The 23,489-nt window shown below is 47.4% G+C and overlaps 1 protein-coding gene across 1 annotated transcript in view; it reads right to left on the bottom strand.

Moving 5' to 3' along the window:
* LOC311308512 (protein unc-13 homolog C-like) overlaps positions 1-18,918 on the bottom strand; it is a gene marked incomplete at both ends in the record, with an annotated part of 70,562 nt that extends 51,644 nt beyond the window's left edge. The window contains 4 exons of the mRNA XM_084437475.1: positions 2,268-2,346; positions 3,185-3,231; positions 4,306-4,328; positions 14,769-18,918. Coding sequence (XP_084293601.1) covers positions 2,268-2,346; positions 3,185-3,231; positions 4,306-4,328; positions 14,769-18,918 — 4,299 coding nt within the window. The remainder of the gene's footprint in view (positions 1-2,267; positions 2,347-3,184; positions 3,232-4,305; positions 4,329-14,768) is intronic.
* Positions 18,919-23,489: the final 4,571 nt, after the last annotated feature.

The following is a 23,489-nucleotide window of genomic DNA, read 5'->3' as shown; positions in this document are numbered from 1 at the left end:
TAGAAAGTGGAGAGATTGAATTAGAGAGGAGGTGCGGAGGTCACACACAGAGCAAAGTGACAGCATGGCCATACTGAGTGCGTAGATGTGTCGGCCGCCATGCAGGACTCGGCCACAGAGCTCTAGAGAGGGAGCTGCTCGTCTAGAGAGTCCAACCTTGAGTCATTTCTCGATTCATTCATGCATTAAAAGTGACTAATTTGCACTCATGCTTGGTGTTTACTGTGTTTGGTCTCTGCTGGATGAAGCATTGGAGGAGTGATCTTTCTGCTGTCTGTCCTGCACGAAGTCTGACATCAACAGACACAACACCAGACACAGACTCGGGTATGGGTGAAGCCAGCTGTACAACACTGACTCACACATAAACACACACACGCAGACACACAAATATACCAGCACACACCAACAAATACACACACACACCAGCAGACACCGACAAATACACACACACACACCAGCAGACACCAACAAATATGCACACACACACACACACACACATAGACACACAAATACACCAGCACACGCAAACACACACACACACACACACCAGCACACACCAGCACACACCAACACACACACACACACACACACACACACGCACACACACACACACGCACACAAATTAGCTACTTTGTAAATCTCCACTGAGCCTGGGTGTCCAGAGTGAGGGAGATAGATACACACTTATCCCATAATATTACGAGATTACGCAACAGAGAGATATGCAGACATGAACAGCTGACAATACTGCATCAGTCTTTACCAGCACCCTCTCGTCTTCAGCCCAGCTATGGTAAAGAACCATGGAAGCCATGGAGAATGTAGGAGATATGACCTCTACGTGAACTTAAGAGTGTTGATGTGAGTTTATCAACATGCACTAGCACTGCTGAGGTTGCTGCAGGCAATACAGGTAGACCCTGTGTCCTAATGATAGCTGTTGAGGTGTTGTAGCGTGCGTCAAATACATGTGTAAGACTATTCTTTTTGTTGCACCCCACTGTAGCGAGGATCCCTCCCGTCCCAACCAATCAGAACGCTGTTGCTGCCCTGAAGCAATCACACAGCCAATGGGGGACATCGACAGAGGAGAGGCATGAGAGGGGACCAATTAGACCGCTGATTACTGACTTCATCCAATGTGTAAAAGGTTCTCTTCAGCGTTGCTTTTACCTGATTTAAAAGCCTCACACAGTTAAATCAGAAGTCAAATGAAGTCCTCGTATATTTTTGGGTTGAGTTGTCAGCATTTCAAGTTCTATGTTTCTGCTGCCCTGTGGCATCCTGATGAGCAGGGAAATGGCCGGGCGGGAGATGAAATCTGACAACTCACTGAAAAATATCACCCATAGCTGTTATGGGTCTATGTAGGAATGGTATATATAATATATATACACGCAAAATCCATAAACAAAAACGACAACCCATACTTACCAAGATATTGTTGGTTATTAATTTCATGAGAGATATGGACAAATACAGCATCAACTCATGTTGTCCACTGTGATATAAACATTCATCAGCAGATGTCTATAACAATCAAGCTACATTATCAATTCCATTTTGTCAGCGATTACTGGACAAGGAAGTATTGCAGAAAACTCTGCTTGTGGTTTTAAGAGTTCGCGGTTCAATGCGTCTTTCTGAAAGCGCACGTAAGACTCATTTATTATAAGACTGTCACGTAAGACAGTCATTTATTTCTATTTGTAAGCTCTAGAGCTGTCGCACGTATGGTACTGTACCTGTATCTATCCTGATATGGTGTAAAATACTGTACATGAACATGAGAACAGGCACGTAAGCACAAGACAGACATATATTAGACAAATAGTCACTAACAAACACCAGTAATATTCTTATAGACTGTGTACAGTGCTCTGGACCTACACGGGGACGACGGTGTGGACTGCGCTAGCACGCTAATACGCTAGCCTGCGCTAAAGCGGGCCTAGATAGGGAACGTTGCACATTAGGCCGTCCTAAAACGGAACCGGAGAACATCAACAGGATGCCACCCCGGGTGCAGCCTCCGCCCTCCGCTCGACCGAACGAGCGGCGAGTTACGACCGAGCGCCCACTACCGCGCGCGGCCACACGGGGCGCCGCCGAGGCGCGGTCCGGATTTACCATACTCACACGCGGCGCGCCGAGCGCAGGGGGGCGGGGGGTCCCCTGCCTGGCTTTGGCCTATGGTGGTAGGGCCCAGTTCAGAGAGATTCGCCATTAAATCACACGTAACCTCGTCGAGGCAGATAACTCACCAGGTCTCGGACAATAGGCATGGTCCTCTTGCGCCGCAAATCTGGCATGCTGTCAATACCATAAAGAATGCTGCCAGCCCTGCGGACGCAGACAGGTTTAGAGTGTATTAATATCATAATAATGCCCTGCCAGGGGAGACATTACCCACCTGAAAAAGGCGGCCGTGATTTACGCCGCTGTCGGCCATCGCGGCGGATCATACCTCACGCTCGTTCTCCCTCGGCTGTCCTGTCCGTCTTACCTCCCTCCGGCCCCCGGGGGGCGAACGGAGCTCCACCTGGGCCCGGGTCAGCGCCTGGCCTCTCCCCCCCCCCCCCCCCCCCCCCCCCCACTACCCCTCACTCCTCCCCCCTCCCATCTGGCTCCGCTTCATACTAATTATAATCGGGCGTATTTATCATTCCGTACGTGATTGTAAATTGAATTATAATCAAAGGCCGACCTCTAATGAATGTCTCCCCCTGCTGCTCATCACGGCCTGGGGTACTCGTTAGCGTTCCGTACCCCGTCTCAATCTCTCTGGCTGCCTGAGGTACACACTAGATCTGCCTATTACCCCCCCCCACCCCTGTGTGTGGCTCACTATCCCCCCCCCACCACCCCCAAACCCTGGGCTCCACCGGGGCTGAGGCCCCCCGAGGGGAATCACCGCGGCTGTCACTCCGGCCCCCTCGGATGAGCGCAGCGCTGACATCAGAGCGTCCCCGGCGGGTTCATCCTCTGCCCCTGTCACGCTTAAAGAGACGTCCGGGGGGCGCGACCCTGAGAGATTGGGATCTAGGAGCACGTCACGGCCCTGCCTCGGCGCGAGCCTCGTCTCTGCGCGCCCGAACATGTCTGATCTCCCCCTGCCTGCGTGTCGCTGGTGCGTTTGTGAATGTGAGCCCGTCATGGCGGGGTGGGCGGGGCCACTCACCCTCCGGCCTGCAACCCGAGCACTTTGGGATCCAGGACGTTGCACGTCTGCGTGGAGGAGAGAGGAGAGAGAGAGGAGAGAGAGAGGAGAGAGAGAGGAGAGAGAGAGGAGTCAGACATGGCTGGAGAGGAGCCGTTCACAGGACAGTGTACACCGAGGAGGAGGAGGAGGAGGGGGGAGGTGTGTGTGTGTGTGTGTGGGGGGGGGGGGTCGCATGCAACAGGAAGAAAATTAAAAAGTGGAATTCGGAAAAGTAAACAACATCTGTAGGTCAGAACAGGCAAGAGAGAACAGCTGCAATGGGAGAGGATGAGGAGAGGAGCAGCGGGAGAGGATGAGGAAGAAAAGAGAGGAAGGGGAGAGGAGAAGAGGGGGAGGAGAGAAGGGAGGGTGGGAGAGAACAGAGGAGGGGAGTGGAAGGGAGGAGAGAAGATGAGAAGATATGGGAGGAGAGAAGAGGGAAGGAGATGGGAAGGGAGGAGAGGAGAGGAGATGGGGAAGGAGGAGAGAAGAGGAGAGGAGAGGAGAGGAGAGGAGAGGAGAGGAGAGGAGAGGAGAGGAGAGGAGAGGAGAGGAGAGGAGAGGAGAGGAGAAGAAAGGAGAGGAGAGGAGAGGAGAGGAGAGGAGAGGAGAGGAGAGGAGAGGAGAGGAGAGGAGAGGAGAGGAGAGGAGAGGAGAGGAGAGGAGAGGAGAGGAGAGGAGAGGAGAGGAGAGCATGAATCATTCCATGTCACTGTGATTTGCAGTGAGATTGTGAGCACTGCATGGAATGTGCTGTCCATGGTGCTTCAGGTATGATGTGTCTGTCTGTCTGTATAACTCTCCCTCCTCTGACCAGAGGCTCCTGTTTACCACCCAAATCATTTTCACAGAATAAGGGAGGAGAAACAAACGGTAAAAAATGTGATGACAAGATGGCCACGAGGCACATGCAAAACTTTTTAATGACTCTATGACAGGGTCACACACACACACACACACACACACACACACAAACAAACTCAACCCCGCTCACGGCGAGACACGTAACGCACACACACACACACACACACAAACGCAGGGAACGGAAACAGGGAGAAGATGTGGGTGTGGATGAAGCTTGTTTAACAATGAGTTTAAACCTGGGAGTCCAAAGCACTGTTATCTGTGAAGAGAAGGGAGGAGAGGAGGCAGAGAGTTAGAGGGGAACCTCGCCGAGGAAAGGCAGTCAATCAGTCAGACAGCTACGAGAGATGCAGTGTAGTACAGTGTGTAACGCTCATCCCAAACGTTTAACAAGCACACACAGAGACAGCGTGTGCCTGAGAGAGAGAGAGAGAGAGAGGGGTTGTGAATAGCAGCATAATGCGAGGAACTCAAACAGGAAGCACACAAACAATCTAGTCACTGAGGGATTTGTCCCGGGTTTGAGGGGCGATAACACCAATGATCGATGTGACGAATGTGCGCAGGCACCCGTGGACTGTCACGTCGTTAGGTCGGGACATAAGGGGACATCATATTGAAGTGACAAACTGCGAGTTGTTGACAGGGGAGGGGGGCGCTTCACTTTTCAATGGGCGACACTACACGGGCGTATAATTAGTCCGGTATTGATCTGTTGGTGATAAACGTCGGTGTAATCAAGACCAAACACCGCTCACACTCAGAAAGCAGCTGTTGACAGGAGATGGATTACACAGCCTGCCTGACATATAAAGCAGCCGTCGTATGGTGGCACTCGCTGTGTGTTTGTCATTTGGGATGGCAGAGTTATGATCCAGCGATTCAGACTGCAGAGTTATGATGAAGCGATCACTGTGGAATAAACCCGGATCCACGGGAGGTTGGGAACCGCAGATTTTGCGCTCGCAAACTGCAAAACTCGGTTCAGCTCAGAGGTACTGTAGGCACAGGTATTACTAAAGTACAGTAGATACAGCCATACCATGTTTTGAATCGTGAATCAATGTCACTTATGTACATACTAGGTACTGTAGGCAAGCCACCGACAAACACGGAGGTATCTAAAGGTTATTATAGGGGAGCCTTAAATCTCCCAGAATAGAAATGCAATCGATGTGAAGAGCAAAGTTGGTTGTAGTGTGAGCAGTGTGTTGAGATAGCAGCACTAAATCCTGCTGGCCAGGCAGGCACGTATCACCCCAACCCCCCCGCACCCCCCCACCCCCCCCTCCCACACACACACACACACACACACACTGCCCATCGACCTGAGCCCACTGGAGCAGCCAAGCCTGCAAAGACCTGATAATAGCTGGATACTAAACCACCACATCCACACACACACACACACACATGCACACGCACACACAAACACACACACACTAAAACACACACATACACGAAAACATACAAACGCACACACTGAAAATAACAAGATGAAGGACTATCTTACTGATTGATAGACTTATGGAAAAACATGGTAATATAATATAAGGTGAATGTCACATGTCAATGCGCTGGCTGCTGAATCGCACACCCACTTCAAATTGGAAAAGCTCTTGTCCAAAGTGATTTCTCTGTTGGAATTCCAACCACGCCTATCAGCATCCTTTGAATGCGATTTCAAGTTCTGTGATTGGTTAGGGGGATGATCTCTGAGGACTCCCTCATCAGCGACGCCCATCTCGGAAAACAGCAGCAATGGGAGCCTGTTCAGACTGAATAATGAAGTGAAACAAAATGGCTCCACTGTGTACCGGCCTGGGCTATAATTCACCAGTAAGAGCTTGAGTTAAGCAGCAAGGAACTGGGACCCAGACTCTACTGCTGCATGGTCTCAGCACAGGACTGGACAGCCTGATGGGGACCCAGATAGCAAGCGGATGTGTAATGATTCTGGGCCATATATGGGCCGGAACTAAGCCACAAGGGCCAGATCTGGCCTGTATATGGCCCAGATCCGCTTGCCATCTGGGAATGGCCTGGTAGCCATCGCCGCAAACACACTATTTATCTGTTCTGCATGTTGGCACAGCATGATAATTGGCAGATGTGTTTCACAGAGAGAGGATGAGCCATATGTGAACGGTGACCCACTCACGTCCGGCCAGCCGGGGGGGGGGGGGGGGGGGGGTGGTCAGGATGGGTCAGATTGGGGGTGGTGAGGAACCCCCGGCCGCGCTGGGAGGAGAACGCTGGCCAGCTACGAGTCGGACCGTTTCCTGTCAGACCGCGGCTTCTTGGCTGTGGTGCTTCCCCGATAGTAGTCCCAACGCTACAGCCAGCGACGCACTGACGCATCCCCCCCCCCCCCCCAGCGCTCGCTCGGACCACTCTCGGCGCCGTCGCCCTTCCGGCTCCGCCTCGCTCCGGTGACTCTGACGTCGGGGCGGTTTGTTTAGTTCACATTTCAAACATAAAGACGAGGCCCTGCCTGCAGGCGCAGCCCAGGAATAGAACATCACACTGGAGCGCCAAACAGAAGCAGGTTATTACAGTGTGGCACGGATGAATGGGGCTTTATGACAAGAATAAATTCAGGCCGGGTCGCCGCTTTCTTTTGCGTACACGTCTGCTTGAGGTTGGAATTATATTAGGGCAGCGCAGGCTTTTCATATGCTAAATTTACACCTTTGAAAAGACTTGTTAATTAAAACTTTAAATCAGATAAAACAAGAAAATGAGTGGTCGCTAAGATGCACGGCGCTGCTACGAAGAATTTATGAAGGGAAATACTCGGAATAAAAAGCAATGACAAACAAAAGAATACTAAAAGAAAAAGTACAAAAAAAAAATTTGAGTTCAAACTTGGGTTAGAAGCTGAAGACTCATAATTATGGCATTCAAACACCGCATTATGTAAGAGCCAAGGAAGAGAAGATGTTCACGTGGGTGAGGTTTTCTGTCTGGCTGCTGGCAGGTAGCGACGCAGGGGGGCCAGTGACCGGCGGCTTCCACTGTGACAAGAGGCTCCACAGGAGCTCGCTAATTAAACTGATCAGAGACTCAAACGAATCAGACTCCAACGAATCAGAGACTCCAACGACTGGACCAAAGAAACGAGGGAAGGGACATTACGCAGATCGGTGCCAAGTGTGAAAACTTTATGTCAACGCGATGTCCGTTGGGGTTGCCAGCTACAGTAGGTCTCCAAATCATGCCCAGCCCATTAGCCTAAACCAACTGCTATTAGACAGTTACTTCTGCATGAAATGTGCATGGATGTACATGGATCTTTATTCTTTGGTACATTTTGGAACAGATGTAACTTTCTCTTGGCTTTGACGCTTTCCCTACCTGGATTATTATTATTTTATTTTTTTTACCATCTTTTTAGTTTTGACTGGTCAGGGGAACAGTATCACTTTTTTTGGCTCTGTCTGTGTGTGTGTGTGTGTGTGTGTGTGTGTGTGTGTGTGTGTGCGTGTGTGTGTGTGTGTGTGTGTGTGTGTGTGTGTGTCTGTACGTGTGTGTGTGGGTGTGTGTAGTATGTGCGTGCATGTGTACTTTGCGTGTGTGTGTCTGTACGTGTGTGTGGGTGTGTGTAGTATGTGCGTGCATGTGTACTTTGTGTGTGTGTGTGTGTCTGTACGTGTGTGTGTGGGTGTGTGTAGTATGTGCATGCGTGTGTACTTTGTGTGTGTGCGTGGGTGGGAGTGTGCGTGTTTGTGTGTGCGCATGAGAAAGTATGTGTATGTGTCTGTGTGTGTGTGTGTGTGTGTGTGTGTGTGTGTGTGTGTGTGTGTGTGTGTGTGTGTGTGTGTGTGTGTGTGTGTGTGTACATATGTGGGCGCTAACTAATATTGTGTGTTTGGGTGCAAATAATATCTTGTTTGGTGTGGACTCATTATGTATGCCTTGCACTCTCATGCATACACGCGTCTGTGCATATCTGCGTGCACGGAACAAAATTACCTAAGAGGACACCTCTGATTCATATATGGGATTTGAAGATCCAAGAAATGGAGATGATGACCAATGCTGTGTGGACTTAAGTGACAGACCAAACTAAACACTTCATAGATAAGAACAACCTCTCATTTCTACATGTTAATACTAGAAGTGTGAATAAATTCCAAGATGACCTAGTCTCCCTTTGGTCTGATTACTGATTGTGGATTTGAGGTGGTGGGATGTAGTGAGACCTGGTTGAATGAGAAAACACATATGGACACTTATATATATATATATATATATATATATATATATATATATATATAGATGGTTATAGACTAATTAACAAGAATAGACTTGATAGGAGTGGTGGTGGAGTATGTCTATATGTGAACTCTGAACTCTGTTAAAATATGTGAAGATCGACGATGGTCACTCTGACTCCCTCTTTATTGAGTTAAAAACAAATAATATAAAAACGTTTGTAATTGGAGTTATATACTGTCCCCAGACTCTGACCTCAATATCTTTAGAATGGAACTGGATGAACTCCATATGTAAAAATAATAACAAGGATGCTCTGAGGAAGGCCTCTGGCCGAAATGTTAGCATGATCCATTGACGGCAAAAATAAAACCGGTGAAATAGAGGATCTGTCCATATATCTTTTATTGGTGAGTGCTACCATGCATCTTTGATGTCCTTTTTGATGTTCACAATTTTGGTTTAGCACCACAACAAAGTCTATTTTTTGAGGAAGGCGCATCCATTTCTATTGCAACAATAACAAGGACTGCATTGTACTAGGGGACTTTAATATTGACCTTGCTAAAGAAGATAATGCTAAATATGATTTTATAAACTTGTTATATTCATCCTCTTTCCTCCCCACAATTGACACCTATACAATCAAAACACTTGCTTATCGTCCGGTGTGGTGATCTGATATATCCGATCATTTGATATGATATCCATTGATGAATGATACCCATTGATTCAGTTAATAAAGCATCTACTTCACTGCATAAAGTAAAAGCCAAAATCCTAAATGAAAATACCTTACTGAGATTATCTTATAACCTGCAGAACAAAAACTGGAACTCAATTTATGAAGCCAGTGATCCAGATAACACATGTAACTACCTAATTAATTACATAACTAAATCTGTAGAGAGCACCATTCCGGGAAAAGGTGGTTGCATGTGGCAACAAAGAACAAAATCGAAGGAACGAAGGGAATTCTAAAACCTATCAATCAAAAAATAAACTTTATAAAAGCTATGTAAAAAATCCAACCATTCTAAATAAGGAAAATTATTCATTATATAGGAGTAAACTCACACACATTAAACGGAAAATTAAAACAGATCATTACACCGAATGTATAAAAGCATGCGAGGGTGATTACAAAAAAGACAGCGGGTACTGAACAAAGTAGGCAGGGGACATACTGTACAAGCCCTGTGCTCGCTGATATCAATAGAGAAGACAACAATGATATTAACAACCTCACCAACAGTCTCAAGAATCCCTTTATTTCCATTGGCGAAAACCTTGCCGGCAAAATACATCACCCTCTGGCTACCTCATACAGACAATATCTACATGGGAATTACCAACTGACTGAAACAAGGTCCTTAAAATGATAACGAGCATGAAAAGCTCGCATACGGCTGCTGCAGATGAAATCTGTAGTATTATCTTGAAGACCATTGGGCATGTAATTCCTGATCCACTCGTCTACTGTATGAATCTATCCTTACTCACCGGATGCATACCAAAAATGGCAAAAATTACAAGAATTATTCCGATCTATAAGTCGGGTGAAAAAAATGACAACAACAACTATAGACCAATTTCCATACTTCCTACACTGGAGAAGATTGTGTACAGTAGATTGAGTGGGTATCTTGATAAACTTAAAATTCTCACCAACTCTCAGTTTGGTTTCATGAACAAAAACACAACATGTATGGCGGTACTTGGTAAAAAAAGATCAATGATGCTATTGATAATGGTGACCATACCATCGGAATATTCCTCAATCTCTCTAAAGCTTTTGACACTATTGATCTTGAGATTATGCTTGGCAAGTTACATTTCTATGGTATCAGGGGCGTAGCTTTGAAGTGATTTAAAAGTTACTTGCACGATAGAGAACAGTATGTCTGTTAGCGGTCATAAATCACAAAGAGAAGAGAATCAAATATGGGGTCCCCCAGGGCTCTATATTGGGGCCTCTCCTATTCATTATATACATAAATGATTTTGTTAATGCATCTGACATATTACATAAAGTAATTTTTGCTGATGATACAAACCTACACCTGTCTCACAAGAATCCTCTTTGAAATTTAGAAATTATACATTTATAAATTATAATCATGAATAAATTCATATAAATGATAAATTATGAATTGATAGAATTAGAATGAATTTGTAAATTTCAAGAATCATATTGATGCTCTACAAAACAAATTATCTAAGCATGCTGGTCTATTTTCTAATTTAAGACACTTCCTCCCACTTTCATCACTCCTTACATTATATAGATTTTTTTTGAACCACATATCGACTACTGTAATATTGTATGGTGTAATAATTTCCCCAGTTACCTTGTAAAACTTGAGTCATTACAAAAGAGAATCATACGTGTAATATCTTGGGCTGTGTTCATCGCTCCCTCTGGCCCAGCCTTTCACACATGGTCTCCTGAAACTGTGTGAGTTCAATACTACTAAAATACTAGTACAGGTCAATCAGGTCAGTAACTCTCGTCTATGTGTTTCAATCGGCAATCCCCTGCACACTTAAGCCCAATTTATGCTTCGTCGCTCGACACTTTTATAACCGTCGCTCGACACTTTTGACGTCATGGGCGAGGTCTGTCACGCACCAACGTTTTTTTCTAATGTCGCTGACTCCGTCACAAATTGTCGCTCAAGTGTGATTGGATAGCTAGATAGAAGGTTCGTGCGTTGCCATGGATATGCTTGTTCCACAGCCTTGTTTTAGTTTTGGCTGTCATTTGACGTTTGGCTATCATGGAAGGAGTAAAGGAACGGGAGAGATATCCCCACCTATACAATTCATCCCTGCCCCTTCACAGAGATGCCCAAGTACTGCGGAAAATAATGAAAACAAAACACAATGAAAACCGCACTGAATAACTTCTTTACCGCAGATTCAACCCTTTCCCTCAGAAAGCCGCTTCTCTCAGAATGACAACAAGCGCGCAACAGAATCACAAGCGCGCGGCTGATTGTTTCCATAGAGACGACGCGAAGTGTCGCCCGAAGCATAAATGCAACATGTCGAGCGACACTTTTATTTTGTCGAGTGACATTTGTCGAGCGACACTTTTCAAGAAGCATAAATTAGGCTTTATGATACTAGAAAGAACACACTTATCTCACGGAAAAAGTCAAATTCACCAGCCTGAGGATTGTGTGCAGGGGACCACAGATTTGGAATGAGCTTGATGGTTTCATTAAAATGTCACAGTCACTCTCATCTTCCAAGAAAAATGTAAAAAGAAAGTTACTGTCCACTTATGTGTAATTACTAGTCAGTCTGAGTGATGTACCCAATTGGAATTATATTTCTGGTATGTGTGGGGTGTGTGCATGTGTGTGTGTGTGTGTGTGTGTGTGTGTGTGTGTGTGTGTGTGTGTGTGTGTGTGTGTGTGTGTGTGTGTGTGTGTGTGTGTGTGGCGTGGGGAGTGGTGGTGGGATGAATGGGTGTGTACAAGGGTGTGGTACTGAATCTGTTTTCTCTTTGTATGGCTTGGGGCCCCTATTCAAGCTTTCATTTACCTTCCCTGGGGTCTCCCTTTCATGCTCCTTATCCAGAGCCCGGTATTAAACCGTGAATTTACTGTTTATTTCATTTGATCCATGAATAAAAAGTATCCGAATCTGAAATTCACTTGTTCACAAGCTATCTGGGGAACACCTCAATGCATCAACCAATATATCGCACGTTAGCTTGTTAACAATGCAACAAATTACAGATGATTCTGCCATCTGGGGTTATAACCCAACCTGAAGTTGTAAATGAGGAGATGGCGATCCCATTAACTTCAATGACCGCCGGCCTGAAAGTTTTCACACTTGGCCGCAATCGGTGTGCATGCGATACACAGTGATGTGATGCAGTACCGGACACCAAGGACTGGGTTGCTGATGGAGTTCTGGCTCCTCACTGAGGGGCCACTACAGTACCCATGTCCAGAGGCGGTCTGTCAGCTGAGAGCACTGGTGTCTGGGCTCCTATCACGTTTACACAACACAACCGCCCACTTACTCTTCATCTGCATATTGCATAACCACGCGTCCAGATGTGACGCAGTACAGTAAGCAAGAAGAGGGTCTGCCTCTCTTGGCTCCCCACGGAGACAGCGGCAAACTTCACTTGCAGACCCATATAAATACTGTATTCCAAGCAAGGCTGACCTGGTTACAGGATGCCCTTGGGAGTGTGAATTAGCATCTCAATACAGACGCCGCCGGAGTGCGGACGGCGCTAGGAGGGGCGCCACATCGGAAAACTTCACTACGCTAGCACGCCTTGGCCATGAGTGTGTGACTGAGAGAGAGAGAGAGAGAGAGAGAGAGAGAGAGAGAGAGAGGGAGAGTAGCTCTGCTCCAAGTAGCTGTGCTAACACACTGGGACAAAGAGCTGTCATTTCCATTCACACAGGGCGGAGAGCTGTGCTCCCTCAACCAAGCCTTATCTAGACTGACATGCAGACGCGCACACGTAGCAGTCAGACTACGACTGGGGAGAGCAATCAACTCTGATTGGATGTTTCGGCAACACACTTGTGCGTGACAATAAATAATACATCATTTGCACCTCATTGGAGTTCCTACATTAGGGCTACATTCATCACTGGTCGATAATCACCAGACCATGTGACGTGCTGCGTTCAAGCATGGTGCACTTTAGTTGTGAATCAGGTATAGTACTGTACTGTATGTGTCTATTGAGGAATCGATTTCTAGTTGTCTTGTGTATTCAAGTAAAGTCTACTGGTAATATGCTAAATATATAACATCTTACGTCTCGTGTTCATTCAGTGCGAATAGTCATAAACATCATAGTTTATTGTAATTTAACATGTATCAGAATTAGAATCAGAATCAGTTTCATTGCCAGGTAGGTTGTCTCTGTAGACACTCACTGTAGTCTCCGTTTCTAACATTTATAGGTTCGGCATCCTCGGCTTGTGGCGCAGCAGGCAGCCCGTAAACCTGTATGGAGCTGCCAGGGTAGTCAATGCTCTCAGCCTGCCTGCCTGGCTGGCTGGCGGAGAGAGTGGGAGTGCACTGTGACTGAGCCACAATGTAGGTCAAGAGCCTTGTTCACTTTAAATAAGAGACAGGAAATTCCCCTGGCCCCCTTCGTAACTCGGATAGAAAGCCTTTCCTCATTCCACTTGAAGTACTGAAGTTCATTGTTTGCTTCAATGAGTCAATACTAGCCATTTATACAGCACAGAAAATCATTTTCTTTAGCTACGTTTTTATACGCAAAAGCTTTCACTTCTGTGTGTGCATGAGGATTGGCCAATCAACCTCCACCACATATTTAACTGTCCGCTGTGGTGTGTTAAATGCAATAGCCTGACACAAATACGTTTTCACATTGAAAGTGTAAATAAAAATGGGACAGTTCTACTAAATGTAGAGGAAATTGAGACTGTAGAATAAATTGGTACTGTAGAAGAAAACCTGGTATGCTGCATGACTGTGAGTTTTTTTCCCCCTGATATTATGAGGCATTGCATAATGCACCAGTGGATTCATTATCTGTGATCTTTGAATGGACTGGAGCCGTGTTTCTATTTCACTCTGAAAGAACTCATGACAGCCCTAGGACCATGGGTGTACCCTTTTAGGTTTACAAAAGGTGTATGTGGTCGAGACAGGTCTAAGAATGTCAGACTGAAGACTTTGTTGAACTTTGTCAGAATGAAGACTTTGTTGGAATGTGTTCAATGGCATGTTAGAAGCCCAGACTTTTCTTCCACTAATACTGAGGATTTACCTTCTACCATTACTTTATGAGAAATGGCATGCTCACAGAACCATAATTTGACAGTCTAACCTCAGAAAAGCACCTTTTATTCTGTTAGAGGAGCCATCAGCTTGGGTCTTTAGTGTTGCATGGTCCCAATACAAACATAATTCTTCCCCTGACACTGCCTTCCACCTTCAGAGAAATTCTCCATCCCTTTGATAAATTCCTCAAAAATCAATTACAATAAAGAATACGGCAGGGACAAATCCAACTCTCAAAGTCAAGGTAGAGGGTAAATCCTTAGTATCAGTGGAAGAAAAGTCTGGGCTTCTAACATACCTTTGAACACATTCCAACAAAGTCTTCATTCTTAGACCTGTCTCGACCACATGTTCAAATGATGTACCTTTCAAATAAGATGATATAAGAAGGTAAGATAAATAGCCTTTGATGAAAACAAATGCTGACACATGAATATTATACCTACATCAAAAAATCTAATCTAATCTAAAAATCTAACATTAGACCTCATTAGTCTAACAATGAATAACATCAATCAAATGTATTTTCAGAAAAACAATTCTCAGGGTTGTGGTGGGAGGTGCTCAATTTGTCCACTGAGATCGCTATTCAGACTAGATAGGGGACTCACATTTGTTGAAGACACATTTGTTTCTCAGAGGAAATGTATCACACCATTTAAGAAGAAATGCACCATACCTCCAGCCAGGATCTGCTGCTCCAGCTCAGCCATCTGCTTCCTGTAGGCCCTCAGCGCTGCTTCCTTGAACGTTGGTCGGAGGCGCTTCTTGGGCGGGGCCTCCGCAGGCTTCTCATCTGGGACGTTTTTGTTCTCATCCTCCTCCTGCTGTCCCACTCTCTCGGAAGCTTCAGACGCCTCCTCCGCCTCCTCTAGCTCCTCGTCCCCCTCCTCCATGTCCTCCGTTTCGTCCGGCTCCTCCACCTCGACGTACTCCACCATGGCGTCGTACTCCGCTGTGTCCTCCGTCAGCTGGGCGTCGTCGTAGTCCTCGCTGTACTCGTCGTACTGCTCATCCAGACTGCAGTCATACTCCAGCACTGGAGCCGCCTCCTGCGCCGCCTCATAGTCTTCAGATCCCTCGAAGACCTGAGGGGCGTCGACGCCCTGAGGGGCGTCATAGTCCTGTGTAGCCTCATACTCCTCCTGCGGGGGCTCCTCCATCCCCTCCATCTCGTTGGCATTGGTCTTGTTCTCCAGGTTGGCTAGAACCTGCTCCATCACCTCGACATAGTGGGTTTCATTATCGACAGGCTGATCTCCGGCTTCAGCTGCTTTGCCTGCTGCCATTCCTTCCTTCTCCTCTTCAGACTTGTAGATGAAGGGCTCTGTGTAGACGTCAGAGTCGATGGTTGTGCTGGAGTCGTTGACAGTGGAGACGGACGGAGTCCGGAAGCGGCCCATAAAAGAGGAGGATTCCTCTTTTTTGGCGGGTTCCTCTGGGGGAGCACTGGTGGTCTGAGAGCCTTTGTTCCAGACGACTTCCAGGGCTGATTTGGCCCTCTGCAGTGTGGAGCCAAAGCCAAAGCTAAAGGATTTATCCGTGAGGTCGATGCTCAATCTACTGCTCCACGACTTTGGGACCTCCTCGGCCTTCTCTGTTCTGATCTCACTCTGACTGCGGTACATGGTGGCAGTCTTGGTCTGGTTCTGGTGGAAGCTGTGATTGACATCAATCTCTTGGAATTTTTCTTTAGGGGCCGATTTAGGGGCTGATATAGGGGCCTCCTTAGGGGCCACTTTGGGGGCCTCCTTGGTGGCATCTTTAGGGCTCACTTTAGCGCCTTCTTTAGGCATAACTACAGGGCCCTCTTTAGCACGCACCTTGGGTCCCTCCGCAGGGGCCATTTTAGGGGTCTCTGTAGGGACTTCTTTAGCAATTACTTTAGGGGCCTCCTGACAGATCATCTGAGGACTCTCTTTCAGGGTCACTATTGGGCTCTCTTTAGGAGTTATTATAGGACTTTCTTTAGGGGTGATGATGGGACTTTCTTTAGGGGTAATAATGGGACTTTCTTTAGGTGTTATTATAGGACTTTCTTTAGGCGTTATCATAGGACTTTCTTTAGGCGTTATTATAGGACTTTCTTTAGGCGTTATTATAGGACTTTCTTTAGGCGTTATTAAAGGACTTTCCTTAGGTGTTATTATAGGGCTTTCTTTAGGGGTGACAATAGGGCTCTGTTTAGCTGTCACCTTAGGGCCCTGTTTGGAGGCTACTTTGACACCCTGTTTAGCAGTCACTCTAGGGGCCTCCCTTGCAACCACTTTAGAGGTCTCCTTGGCAATCGTTCTAGGGGTTTCTTTAACTGTTACCTTAGCGGTTTCTTTAACTGTTACTTTAGGGGTTTCTTTAACTGTTACTTTAGGGGGTTCTTTAACTGTTACTTTAGGGGGATCTTTAACTGTTACTTTAGGGGGTTCTTTAACTGTTACTTTAGGGGGTTCTTTAACTGTTACCTTAGCGGTTTCTTTAGTTGTTGTTTTAGTGGTCTCTTTAGGAGTTTTTACAGTTACTTTAGAGCCCTGTTTGGAACTAACTTTTGGTCCCTCTTTTGTAGTTACTTTAGAGCCTTCTTTGAGGGTCTCTTTTGATTTAAGGACCGGTGGCTTGCGGACAGGTTCCTTCTCTACGATAGGTACGGGAGCAGGGATATAAGTGGTGACAGGAGGGAGGACAACAGAGGGGATTGTGGAGGGAATGTTATCCAGAGTCATGAAGTCCTCTTCCCCTTCAAACTGAAGATCGACCTCCTGACACTTTGTAATGTTCTCAGGGAAGCCTGGTATGGTTGTGGGGTCAAAGGGGCTGCTGACCTCGGAGACCAAGTTCTGCTCTATGGAAGCGTCCAGGCCGGAGTCAGCGCCCTGCTCCAGGTGATGCCAGTCCTTCCAGGGAGAGAGGTCGGCCTGCAGGGAGAGCTGGGAACCACTGTAGTGGCTCCTGTCCCCAGACATGCAGACCAGACCGTTACTCACCCCACTGTCGATAGTCTCTGTGGTCTCAACCTCATTGTGCTCCACATAGGAGGGGTTCTCCTGGCTGAGGGGCTGGCTGGGGCTTGCGTACCAGGAGGAGGCCATGTCCTCTTGTTTCCTCTGCCACAGCTCCTGGTCCGAGGAGGACAGCAGGGAGCAGCCGTTGACCCGGCTGAAATACTGGCTCTCAGAGAAGTCCTCTGAATAGGACTGGCAGAGTTTGGAGCAGTCCGACTCGGAGCGGCTGAGCTTGGGGGTGGAGTAGTCACTCTGGGAGAGCCAGCCAGGCGTCAGGTCAGAGTAATAGGCCTTGGCATGTTTGTCTGAGTCGTCATACGAGTCATCAGCGTAATGAACCGACCCCGAGTACCCTGCCTCGTCTGCTGACCGGCTGTGGTCGTGGTGGGACCTCTTTTTGTCTGATTTACTTTTATGGACAGGCTTTGAAATCACCATTGCATATTTGTTCTTGCTTAGCTCGTCTAGCTCTTTGTCACTGTCCATTGAATCCCAGTCGTCACTCTCTACGACTTTATCCTTTCCTGAGACTTTTATATCCATGCTCTCATATGTCTGAGATGAGGGTAAGCTTTTGTCTTTCCTCTCCTTCACATCATGAGTTAAGCTATCCGTAGAGACAGATATACCTGTCCCTTTAAGTTTATAGCATTTTTTCAAAACTAAATCCCTATCTTGGAGGGTTGAAAAGATAACAATAATCGGACGAGGTTTAGCATTGGAACATTCTCTTTGTTGTCCTAACCGATGGGCGAGTTCTATTTTTAGTGTTTTATGTGCATCAATGAATCCCATTTTCTCTTTTAGAATCGTATAGATGACAGTCTCCGTTTTCTCGAACTTTTCCTCAGGAACATTGAGGAACCTAAGGGAGGCCTTGTTGGTCTGGTTGCTTATCTGTTTGATGTAGTCATGAATGTCACGGGTTTCTCTCCTGGACTGAACGAATCCCGAGCGCAGTTGCTCTATCTCACTCTGCACCACCTCCACACTGCTGGAGATCTCGTCGATGGAGCTCTTCAGGGCGTTGACGTGGCCACGCAGCTCGGACAGCTCCGTCTCTATCTGGCTGATCCCCTGCAGCTCCTTAAAGATCATCTCCATCACATCCTGGGTCTGGCTGATGCAGCCGGTGGAGGATGAGCCTGGCTCCAGGGTGGAGCTCTTCTGCTGTCGCCCGGCCCGGTCCAGGGACTTGCTCCGGATGCCCAGGGTCTTCCTCCAATTGCTCACCTCCGAGTCGGAGGAGACGCACTCCTGACTCTTTTTCCATTTCCTCAGTTTGCGCAGTGCGCCTAGCCTGAGCGTCTGCAGGCTCGAGCGTTCCACGCGCTCGCCCTCGGAGCTACCGTCAGAAGGCGCCAGGCTGATGAGGCTCTTCCTGTTCCTTCTCACTGGCATGGTGTGAGATCTCTGCTCATCCAGTCTACGGACGGGTTTGGTCGCACTCAGGGAGTCGGAAAGGATGCTTTCAACGGACAGAATCTCCTGGAGGACACTCTCATTATTATCTAACTGAAGTGTTTTTTTTGGGAGTCCATTCGCTATAGCCACGCGGTAACTGAATGTTGGTGAGAGAGATGAGCAGTCGTTTTGACTGTTGTCGTCTTCGAGAGATATGTTACGTGCAGAAGAGCATTTGGAGATTTTCTTGACTGTGGTTTTCAGAGTGGTGGAGAAAGTTGGATTACGTGATTGCAAATCAGTGGTCAATTTGGATTTATTTTCACAACTCTCTTTCTTCTTTGTGGGATTTGCCAATTTCTTTGTAAACATTCCTTTGCAAATCTTTTCAATGTAGGATGATATGGTCTTGAGTAGGGCAGAAACCATGGAGGGCAATACTGGTGAGATTTCTATTTCAGACGCAGTGAAGCAGAACTTCAGCCCAATGAGCAATGAGCACTAAAACTGCCCCTGATGGTGGAGTGTCAGTCCCAAGTCAGCCACAGGGCACTAAGAGTCCTAGTCAGATTGCCTCGAAGCACTAACTCTGTATGTCCAAGAGAAGGCTCAGAAACACGGTGATTCAGTAGCTCTCCTCAAGACAAGATGCATTGCCCTGAAAAAAAAACAAAAAAAACAAGAGAAAACACATTTACAAATGCGTAGCTCACACTCGCAATGCAAATCCACACTTGGGACATGCAAAGCATTGTAGCTACTGTAGTAGAAGAAGAATTTATCTCCTATCACTGAGCTGAAACAGATGAAAATCCCCGGATTCTAAATCAACACGCTACAGTATGTGTGTTGGCAATCCACAACGGGATACAGAATCTCTCTACGGCAATGTAAAGACCGAAATATGGATTCAATTCACACAGACCAGAATGTTCTTTGATTTTATTCAAGTTGATGTGACAAATAACAAATCCAGTTAAACAGAGCGTCACATTAGAGGCCCTGAGTTATAGCCCTGTTCGTTTGCGGTGCTGCTGAGTGTGTGTGGATGGATTTGTCAGGTTCAACACAGAAACTGGCCACACTGATATACCCGTTTTCTACAGCAGGAGGCAGCCAATTATTCTAATGACTTCAATGCTCCTAATGCTCTGCTACACAGCGTCCCTGTGGACTCTGAGTTAAAAATAAAACACTCTCATCGCTGTTTGCTAGCGATAACTAAACCTCAAATCTCAGACAGCAATCTGATGTCAGGAATATAAATATGAAAAGGATGCCATAAATTGGCATGATAACGTTCTAACTCAATTACCTCTCTGCTCTCAGGCTGGTCTCAGTTTCTGGAATTCGTCTGTGATTTATTGGTGAGTGGCAACAGTAAATCATCAGTTTAGACTGGACTACAATGGTAGAGTACAGGTCACAAATATGGATCTGGCCACAATAGATAGTGAACCTGTATCTCTGGGTTGCGGTTAGTGGTTGGTTATGGATGGGTCAAACCCCATCATCATTGAGGGATGTGTTGGTTGTGGACTACAGTAGACCTGGCCTCTGAGTAGATGGATTTGTTAGTGTGATGTATTTGTTGTGGAGAGGAGCTGGCAGCTGCTCCACATTAGTTTCATGGTTTAGACCGATGCGTCCGTCACACAGTCTCACAACCACAGAAACATGCTCGTGTCAAACGGGCTGTGAAACATCAGAGTGAGCCGTTACTACAGTACTGGGCTTTGAGACTAGACCTGCTTCACCCTCTATTCCTGGCCGTAGGCCCACAGCTAGACCAGTACTGGACCGTTAGCCTTGTCTGTCAGGCTTGGAGGCAGGACCTGGTCTGGACTGCTGGCGCTCAGCAGACAACCATTTTACTTTTTCTGTTACTCATTATTTCACAGTCCTTCCAAAACGCCCATTAATGTAAGGAACTGGAATGCGCGGATTCAGATGAGGCATATGGACTGTTCTTACAGTTCCAATTTAAAAATCGTAGCCAATCCCCACACCTGCCAACAAACAGGTAGATAATCACCACACCGGCCAAGGAGCAGGAAGTCAGACAGAGTTAATCAGAGCCGCAGTGTGAGTTCCTGAACAAGCCAAAATCAGATTAGTAACACAGCCATCATCACACTGTGTGATTATCTATGACCCTATGTAAAGCAATCTGTCTACACATTATTCTCAAAACTACCCAAGACAGGGGTATTCATGGAATATATACGGATTAAAAATGTTAATGTTACTATTTCAATGAATGTAAAATGGATTTCGATTATTGAATTTGAATTCCGAATTACTTTTCTGCATCGAAATTAAATTGATCCCAAGTAAAGTGGCTTGTGGTCATCTCCCTTGTGAGGTTTCCGTCCTGCTGAAGGAGAAATAGTCTTTCAGCCGTGGCTGGCGTGGCGCTGGGCAGCCGCCCTGCTGTGCTCCCCCTCTGTGGCTGTACTGTATGTTGTGTTGTGAGAGGGAGCCTTAATAAGCGTTGAGCTGCTAAACCAATTAGGGAGCCGGGTTTCTCCTCTTAGAACCCTCCTCCTGACATCTGCACGTTATGCTTCCGACAAATGATACATTCGCCCTCTCCCGAGGAAGGGTTGATACGCAAATTACTTGATAGCACCCAGGAGGCAACCCTATATCATCCCATTAGTGGGTAATGATGTGAGGATGTGAGAGAAGGCCGGCCGATGTCCGTGTGGGGCTAATCAAACAGTCATGTGTGTACCGTGTAATTTCAGAGTTGGCACCGGCAATACGGCCTGTGAACCAGTCTGAAGCCACAACACGTCGCTTGACGTCTCTCTCATCCAAGGAGCCACTGAAACAACCAACTGCTTTTTCACAGGCAAGATTATACATCCTGTGCCCACGTGGAGAATGGGATTACATGTCAATAATCTAGCGCAAATCCCTACCTCGGTATGTACTGTAATCTGAGATTAGTGTTTAATGAGTAAGCGTTACGCTAATAGCCTTTGAAGTCGAATTGATGTTTGTTGAGTGGACGTGTGGCGGGGGTGCAGGGGCTGCTGGGTATTCCCGCGACCCCGCTTGAGTCACGGCAGATAGCCCTCGGAGTGAGAACAACTCAGCCACACCCACTCGCCATGCTCCGAGCCTCAGCATGCACACTCAGGGAGCGCTCTACATCCCCTTAGTACTTCCTCGCTGTGCTCTCAGATACCCAGTCGCTCCACCGTAGCAGCAGCAAAATACCCAGTAAACTCTCCTTTAATGAGAATGAGGTGATAAATGTTGATTTGAGGTTAACAGCAAATAGCAGCATAGACACAATCATGAGTTTCAATTACCAGCTTCAATATTATAGACTACTTCTCTACCAATTACCGGAACCGTAATTTAAGATTCTATGGTTACTTTGCTATCGGTATGGGTGGATTAAGAGAAAATATCATATCCCTGCATCTCTTTACGCATGTCAGGACATGTCGGTGTACACGTATGTTGTGTGTGCAAATAGGCTACCATCTGGAGAAAACGATGCGAGATCATGCCTCTGGAACCAACGATTACATCTTATGATGATGAGGATGGATTAGTGAGTGTGTGTGCGCCTCTGTCTGTGTGTGTGTGTGCGTACGTGCGTGCGTGCCTGTGTGTGTGATGTGGTAAGGCTATGAGGGCTGTGCGTGTGCATGCATATTACCCACACACCCCTTCTCTTCCTAGTTGCCTGGCTGTCTCCCGCACAGAAATGTCTGACCGCCAGGCCGGGCCAGCCTCACGTCAGCTTGTCTTCACTAACGGATCAAACCTGTGCATCTGACCGGCGTGACGTGACCAGCACCTCTGTGCGTCTGCCCGGTGTGAAAACAGCATTTCTAACATGCCTTCATATTGTAGGACATGGAATAGAGGAGAGAGAGAATTAGAACAGGTCGGAGAAACCTATTCCACAGACGTTCACACACTGTAGCGTGACGTCTCGCCGAATCCCTCAGATATCTACAGTAATGTGGGATTATTTCATACAGGGACGCTGAGGAAGGGGGGGTGGAGCAACAAGGAGCAAAGTCAGATCACAGATCACCCACACACACACACACCTACACACACTGTACGTACCTGCTTGCGAATTTCTTTGGGAGAGCGACATCTAAGCCAGCGGTGAGTGGCGCGAGCTAGTCCCCGCGGGAGAGCGGTGAGCGGAGAGAGATGGAGCGCTGTCCGGGGAGAGGAGGGGAGGAGAGGGGGCTGTCTGTGTGCTGCCCGCACGCCCGCCTGCTAGCGCCACAGCTCACAGCGTCGCCCCCCGTCTGCCGGACGCCACGTTCCGCAGCCCTGCCTCCGACACGCGCCTCGCCTCCATGCTAGCTTCCTCCCTCGCTCTTCCTCTCTCGTCTTCTCCGCCGGCGCGACGGGATGCCAGAAAGAGGGGATGCTCGTATTCCGCGCGAGCCGCAGCTCGGCTTTCACACACACACACACACACACACACACACACAAGCACACACACGCGCTCGTTCAAGCAGAGCCGGCAGGTGACGGCGTCTGGTCTAGAGCTGGCTGCCTTCTGTAGACGGGAGGTGGATGGAGAAGGAGGTGGTGGTGCTGCTCCGGCCCTGGCTGGGGTGTCTGCTCCTGGGCATGGAGAGCCTCTGTCTCCCCCTGTCTCACTGGAGAGATCCGAGAGCAGCGTCTCTCTCTGTCTCTCTCTCTCTCTCTCTCTCTCTCTCTCTCTCTCTCTCTCTCTCTTCCTCTGCTCACTGCGCCGCACTGAGAGAAATGAGCTCAGAGCTCCACCGCTCACACACACACCGCTCACACACACACGAGACGCCTGGAGAGAGAGAGATGGAGAGGAGAGAGGGGGAGGGAGAGAGAGAGAGAGAGAGAGAGAGAGAGGGAAGGGGGTGGGGTTGAGCCTCAGCTGAGGATGGGTAAAGGCTTGTGTGTGTGTGTGTGTGTGTGTGTGTGTGTGTGTGTGTGTGTGTGTGTGTGTGTGTGTGTGTGTGTGTGTGTGTGTG

The sequence above is a fragment of the Borostomias antarcticus genome (assembly GCF_949987555.1).
Source record: "Borostomias antarcticus genome assembly, chromosome: 4".
Classification (NCBI taxonomy): Eukaryota; Metazoa; Chordata; class Actinopteri; order Stomiiformes; family Stomiidae; genus Borostomias; species Borostomias antarcticus.
This window is presented reverse-complemented; position numbering and strand designations above follow the sequence as displayed.